This window comes from Mytilus californianus, unplaced genomic scaffold, assembly GCF_021869535.1.
Source record: "Mytilus californianus isolate M0D057914Y unplaced genomic scaffold, xbMytCali1.0.p SCAF_11, whole genome shotgun sequence".
NCBI lineage: Eukaryota > Metazoa > Mollusca > Bivalvia > Mytilida > Mytilidae > Mytilus > Mytilus californianus.
The window spans coordinates 40,480,625-40,503,323 of record NW_026262593.1 but is presented as its reverse complement, the minus strand read 5'-3'; the positions used below and the strand labels follow the sequence as shown (position 1 = coordinate 40,503,323).

At 31.6% G+C, this 22,699-nt stretch overlaps 1 protein-coding gene across 4 annotated transcripts in view; it reads right to left on the bottom strand.

Moving 5' to 3' along the window:
- The window catches only part of LOC127720077 (zinc finger protein rotund-like), a 180,253-nt gene that overhangs the window by 88,480 nt on the left and 69,074 nt on the right, over positions 1-22,699 (bottom strand). For all 4 annotated transcript variants that reach the window (XM_052226477.1, XM_052226478.1, XM_052226475.1 and 1 more), the window contains one exon: positions 6,420-6,495. In XM_052226477.1, coding sequence (XP_052082437.1) covers positions 6,420-6,495 — 76 coding nt within the window. The remainder of the gene's footprint in view (positions 1-6,419; positions 6,496-22,699) is intronic.

The following is a 22,699-nucleotide window of genomic DNA, read 5'->3' as shown; positions in this document are numbered from 1 at the left end:
GTCTGCATACAAGCCTATTGAAAATTTTATATTCATTGAACATTTAATTTCGTGGTTCACCTGTACCCACGAAATCCATGAAAATTGGCATCCAACGAATATTCTAATGCAATTATTTTGCATCAATGGTTCTGATTGGATGACAGTAAGTGTAAAATTCTCTATCTCCTTGTCTGTAACTAAGGAAGCCAACATTTTGAATTGTGGAATGTATTGACATGTAATTTTTACAATAATAAGCAAAAAAACTCACATGTTGCACCTAGAAATCTTCTTTTTATCAAATTTTATTACATTTTGAAGCGACCAAGAAGCCAGAAAACAACCGGTGTTTACGTTTGATGCCGGAAGCATACCTATGACGTCACCTAGTTTTGGGGCCAAAGACGATAACATCTTTTCGCGGAATTTTCTTTAATGAGAATTTTACACTGAAATAATGATTGAAATTGAATTATGTACTTGTTTTGCATTAGAATAGAGATAACTGTATTGTCTTTGAAGCTTTGCGGACGTCCAATGGTAGTTTTACTGTCGCAAATACCCTTTTACCGTGAATCCACAGTAGTGGAAATCTGCTAACCTCATATTCACAATAGGGTCTACTATAAGCAATCCCCATTGTAAAGAAATTTGACATAGTTCGATCAAGATTTAATATGTAAGACCCAAAACCCCTAAAGTCTGTTTCAAAAGGACAGATGGACAAACCAATAGCTGTAAAACCTCATAGTTTGCCATAGAATAGGGTTAAAGCACTCAGCACTATAAAAAAAATTGACACAAGTATGATAAAGAGTAGAAGACTGACCCTAAACTCTAAAGATGTTTTAAAAGAACAGATGGACAGGAAAGACAGAAATGTTACTGTATAACTGTCTCAACTTTGGTGTCAGCTAATAACAAACCCTTTGAGCAAAAATAAAAATAGCAATTTTCCAAGTTATAAAGGGCATAACTCTAGTTGGCATCAGCTGTAATTGAGAAAAAGGTTTGAAGACTTATAGTTCTTCAAGTATTCTAATCTGAAAATTTGCTAACCTGATATTGGTGACCATATAAAAATAAGAAGATGAGGTATGATTGCCAATGAGACAACTCTCCACAAGAGACCAAATGATACAGAATTTAAAAACTATAGGTCACTCACTGTACGGCCTTCAACAATGAGCAAAGTCCATACCGCATAGTATTTTTCATATTGATATGTAATATTCTATTAATTTTGTTGCAAAATGGTATAGTTTCACATGAGATGTTTAAATCAGAAAAGCTTAATTATCTACAACAACTGTAATAGAGGGACAGATGATAGATAAAAATTTGATAATAGACTCAATGGTCCTTTTGGTACAGTAGCACTTATATTTAGATGTAACAGGACAATACAAATGCCTCGGTCTTTGGAATAAATCCATTTGAAACCAAATAATGTGAATTCATCAACAAAACCAACTTTATGAAAATCAGTATACAAAAAAAAAATAAGCACATTTTCTCGCTGTGTTGAAGACCCATTGGTGGCCTTCGGCTGTTTTCTGCTCTTTGGTTGGGCTGTTGTCTCTTTGACACATTCCCCATTTCCATTCTCAATTTTACAGTATATTTATTATGGTAGCCAAAGTTCATTCCTATTTAGTATAATATTCCCACCCCTTTTTCTTTTCATGTCTATTGTCTTGATGTAGCCTCCTTAGTTCATGTTTATACAGGGTCAATATCTTTTTTAAAAATTTCCAATCATCAGCCTTTTTCATGTCTAAATGTGTTCTAAAGATAATTCCAATATAGACATCTGATTTGTGCAACCTTTGAAATACTTCACCCCTTAGCAGGTAGTGTCTAGTAAATTAAACAAACAGACATACCCTAGTGGTAAAACTAATTTATGTGTGTCTATTAGGTCAGATTGTATTTCCACAATTCATAGAACACATATTTTGTTTTAGAAAAGGTAATAAATATATTCAAAATTGCAATTTTTTTGCATCAAAATTATGAAAATAATTCCATATTAAACAGTAAATTACATAATGTCTTTAATACCCTAGGCTTACGTTCATAAAACTTTCAAGTACGTTTATCTTATTCAGAATCAGAAATCAACCGATCAAAATACTGGATTTGGCTTTTTGGGCACAAATTTTGTATTCCAAGAGCCCCATGATACTCATCATCTTCAGTGTATATACAAGGGACACAACTCAAGGAAACAATTCAACACGGTAATAAGGAATGATTGAATGCAATACATCCAATGTATCTAAAATATTTTAAATATCAGAATCTTTTGTATTCCTAGAGCCCCATGATACTCATCATCTCCAGCGTATATACAAGGGATCCAACTCAAGGAAACAATTCAACTCGGTAATAAGGAATGATTGAATGCAACACATCCAATGTATCTAAAATATTTTAAATATCAGAATCCTTTATATGTCAATCATTTTTTTTTAGGGGATTGTATGTCTCCCTTGGTAAGTAAGCTCCAGAAGAAAGCATTTAATGGTAATATTATGAATAGACATTGAACCTACATGTATCTGCAGTATAGTTGTAAAACTAATTCATCATAGTATCAGATATTATTTTGATGCAAAATTTAGCAAAATAACAGGTAAAACTTGTATTGTATAAAATTGTCTACACCAGCAATATTTCAAAGCACTGAATCATTTTTGATTTTATAGATATACCGCAGTGTGTAAATTGTAAGATTGATGACAAATTTTCAAATTATACCATTTAGACCCTTTAATGTTATCAAATTCTGCTAAGTTTCACAAACTGTCAGAGTTTGACTTTGAGTGACTGGCAGATACTGGGGAAATGGACCATACCTTTTTACTCACTACTTCAGGGTCCACTTTTTGTTACTTAAAAAGTAATAGGAATCATTTTCTGAACATGATTTAAGTTTGGTCAATCAAATTTTTTCAAAAACCTCTTTCCTATTTTGAAAATTTACTCTATTTTTTTATACTACTGGGCTGAACTCAAAAAGTTCAAATTTGAAAATTTAAAAACTTTTTTTACAGAAAAGGTTTTACAAACTTTACATGTAGAAATTCTTGAGCTCTATACAATTTGGTTTTTCTCTTATTATTTTGTACATGAATCAGGCCTTTGCAGTACTGTTTGGGTTTTCCTCATTGTTGAAGGCTGTACTGTGACCTATAGTTGCTTTCTTCTAAGGCATTTGGTCTCTGGTGGAGAGTTGTCTCATTGGCAGTTGTTATCACATAGTCCGTTTCTATGTATGTTGGCGTTTGTTTTTGTTACAGTACAGTGTTTCTGTTGTTCCGTTGTTTTCCACTTATAGTTGATGTGTTTCCCTCGGTTTTAGTTTGTAACCCAGATTTGTTTTCTCTTAATCGATTTATGACTTTTGAACAGCGGTATACTACTATTGCCTTTATATACCCCATCTTCTTATTTTCATATTGGAAGAATTGTACATATATATAGAGATTACATAAATGAATCAGTATTACAAATTTATATAATTTGAATTGATACATTTTATTTGAAATATATCGTTTATTCCCATATCCATCTTGACATTTCATTTACCAATATCCTGTTCGGGGACAGTTTTAATGAATATAACTATATTTCACAATCCATATTATAATGCTTTTGTGGTCAAATAATGCATCATTCATAATTAATTCAAGGAAAACATGTAATCGTTTCATGAATATTCATAACACAGTTCAAGCACTTACTGTAAGGTGAAGGTTACATAAAAAAAACAAAAACTTTTTAATTCTTACAAATACATCTATTAGCTGATCTTTCCACTTAATTTGATATATTTTTTATTGTTTCTATTTTTAGAAAAGTGCCGAACATTTAAGTCTGAAACAGATAATTCATGACACCCCGGACCTTGCGGCAATTTATTGATCAGGTGATAATCTCCCTTTAAGTATATGGACTGAATTTCGCAATGATGATGTCTTTATAGTTTTTAGGAAATGACCTAATGGTCCACTAAAAACAATTTGCAATTCTGTGGTTGTCATTTGTTGCTGTATATCATATTTGTTTATTCGTTTATTGTTTTGTACATAAATCAGGTCGTTAGTTTTTCTCATCTGAATTGTTTTACATTTGTCATTTTAAGTCCTCTAATAGTTTGCTATGAGGTATGGGTTTTGCTCATTGTTGAAGGACTTACAGTAACCTATATACCCTGACTTCTATGCCATTTGGTCTCTGGTGGAGAGTTGTCTCATTGACAATCATATCACATCTTCTTATTTTTACATTTTGACCAAAGTGGCCTTATAACACTGAAAGTTAAAGTGAAGTCCTCCTTTTAGAGATTCCCAGATAAATTTCCTGAATCATATATGTGTAATGACTTTTTTTTAAAAGTGCATACAAAACACTTAGAAACATACACAGCAACTGTTCTGTTCTAGAACACATGGAGTGATGAGCAGTGTTTCTAATATTGTAAATTATTTTATCATTTGTAAACAATTTTTTACAACTTTATTTTTTGATGCATTGTCTGTTTTTCAAAACATTCTATGCTAATAATCTTGTCATCATAGATAAATGAGAGCAATATTATATGTATCAGGCTTAAAACTGATTTCAACTTTCATAAACTGTTGACACATAGACATGTCTCGCCTGTTGGCAGAAAAATAAGAAAAAAACAATCTGATGGACAGCAACATTGCCAAATAATTCAAAACTGCTGGACCATGACCTAGGGGGCAGGGCCTTGAAATGGTAGACAAACTGAGATGTAGTGATAGTAATGCAACTTCACAGAAAATATCATTGTCTATCATAAGTAGTTCCTATCAAACTTACTTAAGCAGAAAACTTAACATTGAAAAGTGGTAATCAATTGAAACTCACTGGACCATGACCTACAGGTAACAGAGCCTCGAAATAGTCGCAAAACTGATAGCAATGCAACTTTATAGAAAATATCATTGATCTATCACAAGTAGTTCCTCTCAAACTGACTTAAACAGAAAACTTAACAATTATTGATGCCAAGAACGAAAACGATGCTTCCCTTGTAGCAGGAAAAGCAACACCTATGTCTCGCCTTCTGCGACAGGCGAGACAAAAATTAAGAGTTCCTTAATATATACTGAATCTTTCCAGGAATAGTACACAAATTGGACTGACAAAATCCAAAACTATCCCTTCATTAAAAATCTACTGTACAATAAAAAAATGGTGTGTTTAATGCCCAGTGGCAAATAAAACATGCATAGTGTTAGTGATTTTGGAAAAAAATTCAATTTGACCACCATGCATATATGGAAAATTAAGTTGACTCAAAAATCTTCATAGTTTCTTAATTATGATTAATCAGATTATCTCTCAGATGGCACTAACAAATCAACTTACTGGTTAACTAATTTTTTACATATCTGGTAATCAGCCAGATCTTTGGTATGCATATTTGTTAATTTGTTTGTTGGTGTTAAAGACCACTTTTAGTGACAATGGCTATATCCTATATCATGGCCTCCATTTTTTATAAATGGAGGAAGCTGGAGTTCCCGTAGAGAACCAGTCCTTCAGCAGGAAAACTGAACCCTTGTCAATCAAGATCAGAGTAAAACACATCTTGCCGGGATTGTGGTTAAAACTCACAATGAGGAAAATTCTTAGATATTAAACCTCAATTAAAACTTGGTAGTAAAATGTGCATTTTGGCATACATATATTTCCATATGTGTACAACATTAAAATGCAACATATTTTGAAATGGTAGTAAAATTCTGTATAATCTTCCTTTTCAAAAAATATTGAGAACTTTCCACTTTCTCTTTGGTCATTGGCATTATCGCACTGTTACTTCAAGGTAAGACACCAAGAACTCTTAATAAGCTATTCTTAAGCTGACATTTGTGATCAGGTAAAACAATTCCAAGGTTAAACTGAAGTTAGATTATAATCACTGCTGTGAGTTTGTGGAAGAAATGCTAAACCCTAACAAACAATTTTCAGGAGAGCTACTAAGTTCAAAATGAACTAAATTAATATAAGGACTAAATAAGAGGACTGAAGTTTACAAATAGTATAAAAATAAACTGACACAGAGATATGTCTGAAGGTACAGGGCTAACAGTCTCCATGGAAATGAGATGTTCCAATGCTAATGTCAACGTATATGTGTTCCGTCTTACAGAAGTTTCCCTGGAAACTTTGTTATAAACAATGCCCTAATATCTGTTTCTGTTGGAACAAATATTCTATGTGCCGATGCTTATACAACTGCATACCAAATATCATTGATCTACCACAAGTAGTTCCCCATTAAATGATCGACGCTGAAGCCAGAACAGAATACCTATGTCTCGCTTTTTGAGTCAAGAAATATGTGAGCGCTCAACCCTCCCCTAACCTGTGACTGTCATGTAAATAACCCTTACCTGGATCCCTGCCCACAGGCTGTAATCCTCCCTTTGATGACGCTCAGCCATGTTAATTCCAGCATAGCAATCAGCACTGAAAAAGAAAGAAATAATACATCAATTATTTGACTAACGGTACATATCTCTGACAAGGTATCTGAACCAATCAAATAATATAAATAACATATCTTATTAAATTTTTTGTGGTAAAAGAAAGATAACTCTAGTTGTAAAAAATGTCCAGTAAAACTTGTTCAATTGCTCCTTCCAAAGCTCCATTATGTAAGTGTCTTTTGATATAAGCTAGATGAAATGCATCGCAGGACTCTTCTTCCTATTGAGGTTTTTTTTCAGACTAACTAGAGAATAGTTTTAAACATTAATGATGAAGATGACAAATGGTGGCGTTTAATGTCCAGTGTCAAATATAACATGTATATAAGGACAAGAATATGATAATGCGGTATGAAATTGAATCCTTCTGTGTACTAGACAAACACTGAGTCAGAATTTTAAAACATTTCACCCTACCCAAACACTTTATTTAGTCTCCAAGTCCACTAGTAATGCAATGTGTTTAGCAGCAGTTTTATTTCAATTCTTTGATTTGACCCGGCAGTGGATACACAACTTCTCATAATCCAGGATGCAATAAAGGTCAAAATGAGAGGTCATATGTTTTCCCTTTTCATAAAGAAAATTATTCCAGAAATTATGATTTCCACCAATGGCGGAGGAAATTTTGGAATAAAACAAAAAGGTCTACACTGGGTTTTTTTCCAACTGATAATGTATATGTTTTCTATGTATAAATGAATGGAGATGTGAGTTATACATCACTTCGACAGCAACCCAGTGTCACAAGTAATTGTAAAAAGACATTTAGAGGTTAACATCATCACCTTCAATAATGCACAAGTGTGTCTACCATTGGACAATTTAAGAATTACCCGGTACCCATACCTACCAACCTTTTGAAGCTAGGAAGTGGAAGATCTCCAACTTTAAAGCCCCACTTATTGGGGGATTATGAGTGGTGACCTTTTTTTTTATTAAAAATTTAGTATTAAGATACAAATCTTTTTTAATATTTCAGCACACACAGTTACAGTTACAGTTACATAGTTATCATCTATACAAGAATCGCCTTAGTTTTTGATGACCTTGGATGTATTTTTACTATGCAAATTAGCATTGTTTTTGCAAGAAAGTGTAAATCAATCACAGAATACATGAATTTTATACCAAACTCAAATGATGAAAGAGGATGAAAATAGTGTTTTATTATAAAATCTCCCCTCGCAGGTGTCCCACATTTTTTTTAAAGGAAAAAGAAAAGTTGTTCAGCTTTAGTTTTTTGTACAAATATCAAATTCAGCAAGTGGAAAATATCAAATGAAATGTAATATACCAGTAAGACTAAACGTCCACATACCATTGGAGACTAAAAGTTCATCAGATGTGGTATCAACCTGGTGTCATAAAACCATCATTCATACAGAGACTATGTAAATGTACTAAAACTCCAACATAAGCAATAAACTTAACATGTATCAACAAAGCTATTCTTCATAATATAAAAAAGAAGATGTGGTATGATTGCCAATGAGACAACTCTCCACAAGAGACCAAATGACACAGAAATTAACAACTATAGGTCACCGTCAACCTTCAACAATGAGCAAAGCCCATATAAGTTCATTTGGTTATTATACTTTCAAAATTTTGGTCTCTTGCATCTCTGTTGAAATTCGTTCCAGAAATTTGTCATGCTCCTTGAAACTGGTATCATACCTATTGTATTTTAACTTATGTCAGGTATGCTCAGACAAAAAAATTGGAAAGCTAAAGAACTATAAATACATTCAAAGCAATGTTTGTCATTTCTGTTTATTAGACCACTACAATATTTTCAATTACTATTGTCATTCAAAATTGGAGAACAGTTTCCCAATAACCAAATTCTATCAATGTTACATATGACATATGTAAGAAAAGTGAAAAATCTACTGATAATTCAATTCCATTAACAAAACAGGTTTATCTAGCATTATCAGGATAAGAGTACATAAATTATATTTTATTTCTATTTATGCAATAAATTTCATAAACGCATAAAATTATGGCAGTAAATTCACTAAAGTCATAAAAAATAAATAAAGCAAATGATCCATGCTACATAAAGGTCATGACCCTAGTAAAAGCTCTACTTTCCTCCCAGCATGCACCACAATTATCACAGCATGCCAGTTTGTTATCTTATCCAATCATTGATTACAGACCAGCCCGCCTTACCAACCTTCCACCACTCTGTAACAAATTTATCTATTACAATCTCCTAAGATAACACGGAGGGTACAACTGTCAGAATTCAAAACACAGACAAAAAATTGGCTTCTATAAAAATCGTCAGGATTGCATAATACAACCTTACACCTGTGTGATCTTCCTCGAGATAAGGCGAGTGATAGGTAATCATTGACAAGCGCAGAATAGTCTATAAATCTAACTCGATAAAATGTTTATTTTTGATGCAATACATGCTGCAATTTTCCAAAACAAACGCAACCGTCATCACTTATCATGATAACTTGCAATCATTTCACATTTCAACATTAATTAACCGAATCTGGCAAAAATCACTGGATATTTCCTGAAATTAATGCTCTAAATACTGAAATTTTAAACCAAGATACTTTAAACATGGCAGGAAAAAATGTGCGAAAAATATGCACACATGCAGCAATTAACTTATAATTCAATCTATTTTGAATTGTTTATTATACTAAGATCGAGCAATGTCGTATTTTACTTAGCACAGGTTTAAATACACATTTCTAATGGGGCAATAACTCCTTGTGAAGGATAATCTAAACTGACACAAGGGCATTAACTCTGAATATAGGATCAAACTAAAAGAAATCTACCAGATTTTGCTTAATTGAAACAGAAAATAAAACAGTTTATATATATTCTTAAGTGTGTGTTTTTTTCACAAAAAAATATAATATAGGCTACTGAAGCATAACTTCGAAATAAATTGATTATTGAGTTATAATTTTACTTCAAAAGCTTATTCAAAATATTTTTTGTTCATTTCTTTCAATAAACAAAACAGATTATCGAGATGATAACAACAGCATTAGTGAATTGTATGCCATTCTTGTCCAAGAAAAGGGTGTTTAAGAATCAAGATTTCCCTCCTAGCTTGGCACTACAACAGCTATCCATGAACACTAAAGATTTCCCTCCAAGCAGGGCTCCACAACAGTTACCCATGAACACTAAATAGTCATCAATCACTCCCTAGATTTCACACAACTTGACATATAATGTTCTCTTTTTAGAATGTTGATTATTTTTTAAAACGTTTCACTGGGATTATATATATTTCTTCATCTGTGTATAATTACACTTTGATGGGGGAGCTGTTTTCGTTAAAACTACATCAGACTACTTGCTGGCCTTGTTGTGCAATGTTTCAAGCTTTCAAATGACATGGATTTGTTTCCAATCTCTGTTAATTGCATTAGGCAACCAAATTGATCTCTTGCTGTGATGAGGTAATACAGATCTCTCTGAAGACAGGAGAGCAATAGACTGAGACAGAGTGGGTCACTGCAGGGTCTCCTGCGAAAATACAAATCCAGAAACATTCGTACATATGATCTTCCCCTCTCAAAGTCAATTACATATGCAAGGCCACCCTACAAGCATGACCAAAAAAACTAACACCTAAAATGCAGATGCATTGTGTCAAATAAACATCAGTTACAATTTACAGTTTTGTTTTGAAAGAAGAAGTCAAGATATAAAGACGTCAATAACTAGAGACTGCCAAGAGCATACACATTAAAATTATTAGGCAGTTTTTATGTTGATTTTTTAGATTGGACAAATCAGTGCAGTTATCTTTATAATTAAATGGTTTCTAGGAATGAGCTTTTTATTTATTTCACATATTCTATATGCAAACACTATGATGACCCAAGTCATCTTGGATGTCAACTTCATTGTCAAAACCATTTTAAATGTTAACGTTTTAATGGAAATTTACAACATCTGTTAACCAAATTTCTTTTGATGGTTAGTTTCGTGAAATCCAAATTTTCCAGGTTGAACTGATAGTTTTTAGGTTTTTTTTCTTTAGCAGATTTAAACAAATTTAGGCTGCTGAACTGATATGTGACTATACAGCAGTAAAAAAATGGAAATATATTTTAACAATATTAACTATTAACAAACACCTTTAGTTCCTTTAAATTCAGATCATACTTATTTTACATGTGGTCAAATTTAAAAAATTACATTTGATAAAATCATGGAAATTAAAAACGTTGGTAAAAGATATCTTCTTTAAAAGCAGTTGGAAATTAAACAGAAATTTATTATAGAGATTATCCTTATTTACACAATGATTGAAATATGTTTATTATAAACTTGACTTCCTTTAACCACAAAATGATCAGGCCAAGAAGAAAAAAAACCTTGTTATAAATTTCCCTATACCCATTTAATATTTTATAGGCATTTTGTAAAGTGCCCTATTTTTCTTGTTTGACCTCAGTCTGACCTGATTTGACCTGAAATCTAACTTTTGATAGAACTCACTAAGAGTTGCTACAGATCCTGAGCAACCCTAATGTCATCCATCCAATCACTGACCCTAAAGGCCACCCGTAAAAAATTCTTTGTCTGAATTTGCCTACCCATACCTTGTAGGGTTGGGTAAGTAGGTAGAGATTTTCTTTCTTGGGGGGGCCAACAGCACAATTTACATGTTTAAGACAAGAAAATGATGCAAGAGCTGGAAAAATCTTTTAACAAAATTTGAAACGGATTGTGTCATAAAATTTTCGGGTAGGCTACTTTTTAGGTTGGTAAGGTAGACAACATCAAGCAATAATACATTTTATTTTTGGCCTTATTTAAGTAAGTCAAAAATAAATTAATTCAACCTTACATTTTCTATTTCAAATATTGCCTTTCAATTTTATTACATGTATCAAATATGAATACAAGGTGATTTTGGCCTACAATCTATACATAAAAACTTCTAATCTTCATGTACATGAATCTAACAAATATATTTCTTGCAAACTGACATATAAATGTAATTTACATTGATGGATCAAAGTAGGGGAAAGGGGACAGGGCCTGGAACATTCTTTCTTCATAACTTTCATTCAAAACACAAAAAAATTGAAGAGAATTTGGAATACTTAAAGAAACTGCCTAAATACTCCTCAATCAAGAAGAAACCCAGTGCATTAGGCCATTTTTATCTCCGACTGGTCTTCTTAATGTCAATCCAATTTCCAGGATGTACATTTCTATACTAACAATGTCAAAACAATCAAAATGGCAGATTCATTTAGGTTATTAAAAATAAATGGGAAATGTGTCCATGGGACTAGATGATGCCCCCGCTTGCATATAATGTTATAAAGGGTAATAACTCATGAACTGTAAAAGTGACACTACCAAAATTTGAACTTGATCTGAGTTTTGTGGTAATAAGCATTGTCTATAAGTTTCATAAAATTTAGTCGACGTAAACTTAAATTAGAGAACAGAAACGAAAAATTCAATAATTTTTCTATTTTTTAAAGGGCATAACTCTAGAACAATAGAAGTGACACCACCAAAATTTAATCTTTATCTGTGTTTTGTGGTTATAAGCATTGTGCATAAGTTTCATAACATTTGGTTGAGGCAAACTAAAGTAAGAGAACAGAAACAAATATTTCAGCAATTTTGAGATTTGTAAAGGGGCATAACTCTAGAACGTAAAAGTGACACCAAATAAATTCAAACTTGATCTGTGTATTGCGGTAATAAGCATTGTGAATAAGTTTCATAGCATTTGGTTGAGGCAAACTAAAGTTAGAGAACAAAAACTAATATTGCAGCAATTTTTCCATTTGTGAAGTGGCATAACTTTAGAACGGTGAGAGTGACACCACCAAAATTCAAACTTGATCTGTGCTTTGTGATAATAAACATGTGGATAAGTTTCATAACATTTGGTTGAGGTAAACTCAAGTTAGAGAACGGAAACAAAAAAATCAGCAATTTTTTCATTTGTAAAGGACATAACTCTAGAACGGTAAAAGTGATGCCACCAAAATTCAAACTTGATCTGTGTTTTGCGGTGATAAGCATTGTGGATAAGTTTCATAACATTTGGTTGAGGCAAACTAAAGTTAGAGAATGGAAACCAATTTTGGGACGTACGGACGGACGGAAGTACATACAGACGGACAAGGGTAAAACTTAATGCCCCCTCCGCTATGGCGGAGGCATAAAAATACTGTAAATTTATAAATTATTGCACGCATTTATTAATGCGTATTTTTAAAGAATGGACAACAATGTGAGATTTGGGATTTCAGATAAATCTGCATACAGATATATGTTTCAGATATAAGAAATTGAGTTCTTATTATTCAAATTCAAACCCAGTGGCATTATTCCCATCAATAATAAAATGCTCCGCAGGGCGCAGCTTGATACGACCGCAGAGGTCGAACCCTGAACAGTTGGGGGAAGTATGGACACAACATTCAAGCTTGATACAGCTTTGGATTTGGATTGTGATTAAATATTTGACACAGCATAGGTTTCTAACACAGATTGAATGTGGTCTAAGAACTTAAAAATTTTAAATTGGACATTCACCTATTATGGTCCAATATCCAAAATCTAAATACATGGTTAGATTCAGCATATCAAAGAACCCCAAGAATTCAATTTTTGATGAAATCAAACAAAGTTTAATTTTGGACCCTTTTGACCTCAATGTGGACAAAGTTGATAACGGGGCCCAAAAATCAAAAATCTAAATACATGGTTAGATTCAGCATATCAAAGAACCCCATATATTCAATTTTTGTTGAAATCAAACAAAGTTTAATTTTGGACCCCGATTTGGACCAACTTGAAAACTGGGCCCATAATCAAAAATCTAAATACATGTTTAGATTCAGCATATCAAAGAACCCTAAGAATTCATTTTTTGTTAAAATCAAACTAAGTTTAATTTTGGACCCTTTGGACCTTAATGTAGACCAATTTGAAAACAGAACCAAAAATTAAGAATCTAAATACACGGTTAGATTCGGCATATCAAAGAACCCCAATAATTCAATTTTTGATGAAATCAAACAAAGTTTAATTTTGGACCCTTTTGACCTCAATGTGGACAAAGTTGATAACGGGGCCCAAAAATCAAAAATCTAAATACATGGTTAGATTCAGCATATCAAAGAACCCCATGTATTCAATTTTTGTTGAAATCAAACAAAGTTTAATTTTGGACCCCGATTTGGACCAACTTGAAAACTGGGCCCATAATCAAAAATCTAAATACATGTTTAGATTCAGCATATCAAAGAACCCTAAGAATTCAATTTTTGTTAAAATCAAACTAAGTTTAATTTTGGACCCTTTGGACCTTAATGTAGACCAATTTGAAAACGGAACCAAAATTTAAGAATCTAAATACACAGTTAGATTCGGCATATCAAAGAACCCCAATAATTCAATTTTTGATGAAATCAAACAAAGTTTAATTTTGGACCCTTTGGACCTCAATGTGGACCAATTAAAAAACGGGGCCCAAAATCCAAAAACTAAATACACGGTTATATTCAGCATATTAAAGAACCCCATGAAATCAAGAATAAAACCCCATTGAAATTGGTCAAGAAATAAGCAATTTATAGGAGTATCTTCTTTTGCACAATCCTGTGCTATTAAATATTTCTTGCTATTGCGCAATACTGTACAATTGACAATTTCTTGCTATTGCACAATATTGTGCTATTGGATATTTCTTGCTATTGCGCAATACTGTGCAATTGAAGATTTCTTGCTATTGCGCAATACTGTGCAATTGAAGATTTCTTGCTATTGTGCAATACTGTGCAATTGAAAATTTCTTGCTATTGCACAATACTTATTATATAATAATTTACACATCCTGTTTGGTGTGTATCTCCTACCATATCATTATTATTTGATTTTAAATATAAATCAGAAATAACCAACTTAAAATGGAAAATTTTAAAAGAAACAAAAAAGGAAAAAAAGAAAAAAAAGGAAAAAAAAATAAATCCCCCCCCAAAATTTTTTGAACCCCCATTATGATTCATCACCCCCAAACTCAATCCCAGCCTTCCCTTTGTGGTATGGTACCTTGCAGTACAATTTCAGAGAGATCCATACACTTGAACACAAGTTATTGTCTGGAAACTAGAAAAAAATGTGTTTTTTGGCCCCTTTTTGGCCCCAAATTCCTAAACGTTTAGGGCAATTACCCCCAAACTCAAACCCAGCTTTCCCTTTGTGATATGGAACCTTGTAGTTCAATTTCAGAAAGATCCATACACTTTCACACAAGTTATTGTCATGAAACTAGAAAAATGCTTGTTTTTTGCCCCTTTTTTGGCCCCTAATTCCTAAAATTTGGAGGCAATTACCCCCAAAATCAATCCCAGCATTCCTTTAGTGATATGGAACCTTGTGGTACAATGTCAGAGAGATCCATACACTAACACACAAGTTATGTCTGGAAGTTACAAAAATGCTTATTTTTGGCCCCTAATTCCTTTACTGTTATTACCATAACCCCCAAAATCAATCCCAACCTTCCTTTTGTGGTATTGAACCTTGTGGTAAAATTTCATAAAGATCCATTCACTTAAACTAAAGTTAGAGTGCGAAAACCAATGTGTCTTCGGACGACGCCGGACGACGCCGGACGACGACGACGCCGCCGGACGACGACGACGCCAACGTCATACCAATATACGACCACAAAAATTTTTTTGCGGTCGTATAAAAACCTCGCAATAATTCATGAATTTACAGTACCAGGAAATAAAACTCTGACAAGTATCACTACATCTAAATTTACAAGTACAAATAAACTAACAATGACAAAGTACAGACATTTTTGTTTAAATCCTAAAAACTGCATGAGGTACATAATACTCCAATTGATAAAAATTAAAATAAACAGCTGCCCCATGAGCGCACGATACACCCGTCACGCTTTCAAAGAAATAAAGTTCCATAATTTCTCAATGTCATATCAGAAATTTATGAAAAACTAAAGGGAGGTTATCTTAATAGATATAAACCAGTCACCAAAGTTTCATAATTAATAATAAGACCAATTAATCAATATTCAAATACCTGAAATAATACCTGAGAAAAAAAATCAAATAGCAGAAAAAGGTTAGAAGATTATAAAGTCAATTTGTTATTGTTTTTACTCTCCCATCTTAAAAACCAAGATTTTGGAACTAACTCTTCCTTAAATATTTTTGTCTGGAATCATAAAGCTGTAACCTAGTTTTTGCTTTCCAGGTTAAGAAACAATCACACAGCAAAGAAAACAGTAATACTGGAAAGTATCATTAGAAATTGTGGTAAAGTATAACAGCAGCCAGGTGTAACGAAAAAACAAGCGCCATAAAACAAGTTGTTAATTGTCTGTGTGATTAGAAAACATGCTTCCTCTGAGAGGCTGGCTTACATAATGAAAATTGATATTTGTTTTCTTACTATTAAAGGGGTAGCATATCCATAGATTAGATATAGGGCTGTTATCATCTATATAAAATAAGTCATGTAAATTGACGACATCTAGCCTAAGAGGCAAAAGACTTGTAATTCAAACTTGTATTTTGAAACTTGATATTAAAGCTTTTTAACTCAATACTCAACAAGTTATAATTTGATACTTGACATTAATAAATTAATATTCCTTGTGAATAACATGATATTCATACTTATAATTCAATAATTTGATATTTCTTTACTCAACTTAAAAAAACTGTTGAGTGAAATCCCCAATATAGGTGTAATGATTATTTCCTTGCTGAAATTGTCTTTGCACAGTTTAGCTGTGGAAGCATAGCATAAGCTCTTTAAAAATGGTCCTTGTTATATTTTTTGGATAATTTGAGAATCTATGGTCTGCAAATTGTCAAACAAGAAAAATCATCTAATTGTATTTAAATACACTATGTAGGGAATTAAATTCAGTACTTTAACAGTTTTTAATAAAAATTTCTTGACTTTCAACACAGCTTAACCAAGAAATGTCCATAAAATGTATTGGGTTAAGAATCAAAATCTAAAGTATGTAGGCATAGGCGGATCCAGGGGGGGGGGGAAGCCTGGGGGGCCCGGGCCCCCCTTTTGTGGAAAAAATTTGGTTGATTATATAGGGAATCACTGAAGCATGACTGGAGCGGGGCCCCCCTTAGGTCAGTCAGTGGGCCCCCCTTACAAAAAGTTTTGGATCCGCCACTGGTAGGGAGGCAGGAAACACAACTATATTTTTTTTGGCCTAACTGTCTTAATTAATTGAATTAAAACTTTTCTGAACTAAAGTAAAATCTATCCTCCTGAATTACCTCATTGCCTCAATTGGAATGGATTTAAAGGCTTGAAAAAATGTCTCAACATAAATAATATATAAAAACATATTTAAGTGCCATTGACAGAAAGTCATTGGGTCATTGAAAATAATTAAAGATTTTGTCTTCTGTCTGTCATTGTGTATAGAGAATTTTTCAAGATTTTGTCTTAGTTGAAGTTTAAGAACTTAAAAAGATCCAGGATCTAGGACAAAAATATAACTCCTTGAAATACTAGTACAAATGTTGTACAACACCTAGGAATTAAGACATAAACACCTCAAGGTGACAAGGTATCCTGATAGAGATTTCACAAAATATAAAATGCACACATCAATCCCGTTTTCTTATAACTTATTGACAGTTTTTGAACAACCTTGGTGAAATATGGCATGACAAATTTAAGGTATTCTTACATTTGGTGTCTTGCTTAAAGCCCTAAAAGGCAGACATTTACAGAGATTTGTACTTTGTGCGAAAAAACAAAAAAAATGAATTCTGTCTTCCTTATGGAATAGTACATGTACTTATGCATTATGGGATTGAACTGTATAATTTAATTTTTTTTTTATTTTTGAAAATAATTTCAAGACAAAATTATATATTTTATTTGGACATTAAGACTGTTGTGCACTAATTTATTTTAATTGAATGTAAATTTTTCTAAATCTTTTCAAATGAAAATACTAATTTTAGACAAATTTTTTTCTGATGTTTGCTAATCCTTACCATCATTTTTTTTTTAATATCTAATTATTATTTTAAAAAATTCTTTTGTTTTTCACAAAAAATAACAAATTAAAAAAAAAATACTGAAAGAATAATATAATTTTGGCAAATACAGCTTTAAAGTAAAAAAATACTATTCATGAAAAATAGATTTTGCATATATTTATTTTTTATCAATTTTAATATGCATATATATTTATTTTTTTCAATTCTTATAAAACTCCATATTAGGGGATCCCTTTTCCTATCATTTTTAAAAAGATTAGTATTTGCCCAAGTTATTTCTAGTGGTATCACTAACACAATGGTAAAAATAAGGTATCAAATTGTCTATCATATTAATTTTTAAGCATTTATTTGCTGAAATATCACAAAAATCTGTATCATTAAATGTTATCATACTCACCTTCAGATTTTTTTTGAAACATGATGACAAACAATTGCATGCATTTTTAATGTTTTCTCTTCACCTTTTTTATCTTTAACGGTATATACTGCTTCAGAATTACATGACTAAGTATTGGGTGTCTTATGAATGTCCTTGAAAAATATTACTAAAGGAGTCTTAAAGACAGAAACTATTTTAGGGACAGTAAAAAGTAAATTTTCATATTTAGCCTCCCTAAATGCATATAATAAATCAGAAAGATAGTATTTTTATTTCTTTTATATGTTTTCTTTTCCTCAAATCTCTTCTCGTTCGTTTTCATAAATGACGTCTTTTTCGACAATGCATAATGCATTGAAGTTATGGATAAATAAAGATTGTTTTGTATGTGTGTTTATAAGATACAAGCCTTTGAAAAATAAACAAGAGTTTTTTACGTTTTGGGTCAATATGAAATAAACAAAGAATGTTAACAATTAAAGTAAAAAAAAAACAAGAGTGAGAAAATATTTAGTAGTGTATTTAAGATTTATTTATTAGAAAAAACTATTGAGACAGATTTGGGTTTTTCATGCACAGCATAGGAACAAAGATCCCAAGGGGTTATACAATATTACAGGAATGTTAAAGATATGAGTAGCAAAAATTCCCTTAAACTTCTGATTTTAAAACAAACAAAAATCTAACTGACCAGATTTGTCTTGCTTACTAAAATATGTTTTCCTGTACATCAGAAAGGGCTGAATTAAAACTTGTAAAATAAAATTAAAATATCTATAAAATTGGATTATACAAATATCTTTCCAACTTTCAGTATTCATACTTTTTTAATTTTTTTGTTTTAGCATTTTTTCTTAGGGGGTTGGGGGGTGGATGATTTTTTTTATAGAGTCCAAATGCAAAAAAAATCAAAAATCAACTAATAAATCTTTAATTTCTTGCCAGTAAATATCTAACTAATGATATATAGTATATTAAAATCGCTGTTAGATTTGATAATTTACTTTTTCATTTTTTTTTATTTTGACAGTTAATTGCTTAATTAAAAAAGATTACTCTAAAATAACTTTACACATTTTTAATGTGAAGGATTAAATAAAAAAAAGATGTGAATATTGACAAATTAACCACTTTTTTTCGCATATTTCTAAACCTTACCTATTCTGATATTCATACAGGAAATGTCCATAAAGATTCATCCTTTCTTCTTTCAATTGTCAAGAAAAAAATGAGCAGCCAAAGAAAGAAACTGGTAAGTATTTTGGTGTAATTTCAATGTTGAAATGACTTTTAAGTGTGGTCACAGTGCCTTAGAATTATACTACAAGGTGTCAGTGAGGCTGTAACCCCAGGCTTAAACTTCAGTAGTGTTTTTGGCTCCACTTGTTTTTGACAATTTCTTCAGGAAACAAATGTACTTTGTGACATTAATAATCATATAAGACCATTGAACTACTGGTAATAACTGATGTCAAGGAACTAACCAATAATTTTTATATGTAGACACTTTTTGAAAACCCTTACTTATTCTGATATTCATCATGGAAATTTCTGTGATACTAGTTTCATGTTTTCTTTTCTCCATTGCAAAAAAAGAATACTAAAATTTTTGGGGAAATTAGTCCATAGAAAATCAGCTAACTTCAAATTTAATATCTATTTTAAAAAAAAAATTATTACAAATTTTCTTTCAATCAGAAAATCTGATTGGCCAGAAAAAGTTGAGCAGTTAAGTGAAAAATTGAAGCATCAGCCCAAAGAGGTTTTGACTTTATTTTAGTGTGGTCACAGTGCCTAAAATGGTAAGACAAGTAGTCAATGAAACCCCAGGCTTAAACTTCCCTGGTGTTTTTGGCTCCACACGTTTTTTTTGACAATTTCTTCAGTAAACTAGTGCACTTTGTGTAGATTAATTATCTTATAGGTTCATTGAATTTCTAACTGATATCAGAGACATACAATTATATGTCTCTGCTGATATCAAGGAATTACAATGATTTTTATTTATAGACATGTATTGAAAAACCTCTTTTCTGATATTCATCATCTAAATTATCATAAAGATTTATCCTTTCTTCACTCCAATTTTACAAAATAATGTGGATTTTTTTATTTTCGTGGGTACTCATTCTTGTGGATTGAGAAAAAAATAGAGTTTTTGTTGATATTTAATTTATGGTTTTGCAAAAGTTTGCATAGAAGTCTATAGATATTTATAATTCATGGTTTCCTGATTTATACCCATGAAAATCAACAAAAATTGATACCCTACGGATAATAATAAATCAAAAGTATATTTGTTTGTTATTTTTTGGGGAAATTAAACCATAGACAATCAGCTAACTTCAAATTTCTTTATATTTAAACAAATTTATTACAAGTTTTTTTCAAAAGAATTTCTGAAAAATTTATTACAAGTTTTTCTTCTTTCACAAGTGCAGAAAATTTTAAAAGTAGTATTATGACTTTAAGTGAGGATACTGTGCATTGAATTGTACTACAAGCTAGTTGTCAGTGAGCTGTAAGCCCTGAGGCTTAAATTTCAATAGAGTTTTTGGCTCCACATATTTTTTGACAATTTCTTCAGGAAATTAATGTACTTTGCACATATTTATAATCTAATAGGACAAATGAACTTTGAATTGATATCAAGGAACAACACTTGTTGAAAAACTTAACCCAATCTGATATTCATCATTGAAATTTCTATAGTTTCCTCTTTTCTTCACTCCATTTTTACAAAAATATTCTTTTTGTTATTTTGGGGGAAATGAGTCAATAGAAAATCAGCTTCAAATTTCTTTCTAATTGGAAAAAAAGTTATCACAAGTTTTTTTTTTCGTTCAGACGTTCAGAAAAAGTTCAAAGAGGTTATGACTTTAATAGTGGTCACATTTGCATGCAGTGCCTTCAATGGTACTGCAAGGTTTCAGTGAGGCTGAAATTCCTCAGAGTTTTCGCTCCATAAAGTATCCATAGAAAATCAGCTAACTTCAAATTTTTTTTGCAATGTAGAAAAGTTATAACCAGTTTTTTCAAGCAGAAGTTCAGAAAAAGATGAGCAGTCAAATAAAGAATTTGGTTGGTGCTTGAAGTGTTCTGGTGTAAGGAGAGGTTAGGACTTAGTGTGGTCACAGAGATACGAATTATATGACAACGTGTCAGTGAGGCTGTAACCCCAGGCCTAAACTTCCTTCAGAGTTTTTGGCTCCACACGTTTTTGACTATTTTTTCAGAAAACTAATATACTTTGTGTAGATTAATAATCTTATAGGACCTTTGCACTTAAAAATAATATCAAGGTACTAAGAGTGCATTTCTTTCTAACCAAAATTTTGTAAACGTTGTGTGGCGTTTGTTATTGTTTTCAAAACGCTACAAAAGTAGAAACAAATACATCGTTTAATCAGTGTTTACTGACCCTGTTTGAACTTTGAATAATGCATGCACATGTTGTTGGTAAACAGACTTATTACAAAAGTAGAAACAAATAATGGTTTAATCAGGTTGAAGTTAGAAACAAATGTAGCGTTTGTATAACAATAGATGAACGACAAACTGTAGACGCAGTTTTAGCGAGTGCATAGTTTGTCAAAGTTTATGTAAACTTTGCAAGCGTATTTTAGAAACAAATGATCAAACCATGTGCGCGCTTAGCCGTTTGCATCAAATGTGTTAGAAAGAAATGCACTCTTAACAATGATTTTCATAAGTAGACAATTGTTGAAAAACCTTCTTTTTTCTCTTCTCATATTCATCTTCAAAATTATCATAAAAGTTTATCCTCTTTTCAATCCATTTTTACAAAATACTGTGGATTCATTATTTTCGTGGGTACTCATTTTTCGTGGATTGAGGAAAAATTGAATATTCTTTGATATTTAATTTTGTTGTTTTGCAAAAGTTTGTATAAAAGTCTATAGAAATTTATAATTTGTGGTTTCCAGATTACCCATGAAAATTAACAAAAATTGGTACCCTACGGATAACAATGAATCCATGTGGTATATTCTTTTGTTAAGTTAAGGTAAAATTAAACCATAGTCAATTCACAAGTGCAGACATTTTTTGAAGTAGTTATGACTTTAAGTGAGGTTACTGTGACTTGAAGTGTACAAGACACACAAGTTGTCAGTTGAAGACTGTAACCCCAGGCTTAAACTTCAGTAGAGTTTTTGGCTCCACATATTTTTTGACTATTTCTTCAGGAAACTAATGTACTTTTCATTATCAATAATCTAATAGGACCATTGAACTTTGAACTGATATCAAGGAACAAAACTTGTTGATAAACTTAACCCATTCTGATATTCATCTTTGAAATTTCTATAAAGTTTTCTCTTTTCTTCACTCCATTTTTACAAAAATATTCTTTTTGTTATTTTGGGGGAAATGAATTAATAGAAAATCAGCTTCAAATTTCTTTCTATTTTGAAAAAAAGTTATCACAAGTTTTTTTTTTCGTTCAGAAGTCCAGAAAAAGTTCTAAGAGGTTATGACTTTAAAAGTGGTCACATTTGCATGCAGTGCCTTCAATGGTACTATAAGGTTTCAGTGAGGCTGAAACCAATTGATGCTTAAACTTCTTCAGAGTTTTTAGCTCCATAAAGTATCCATAGAAAATCAGCTAAAGTCAAATTTCATTTGCAAAGGAGAAAAGTTATAACCCATTTTTTTCAAGCAGAAGTCCAGAAAAAGATGAGCAATCATGGAATTTGGTTGGTGCTTCAGAAATGTTATGGTGTAAT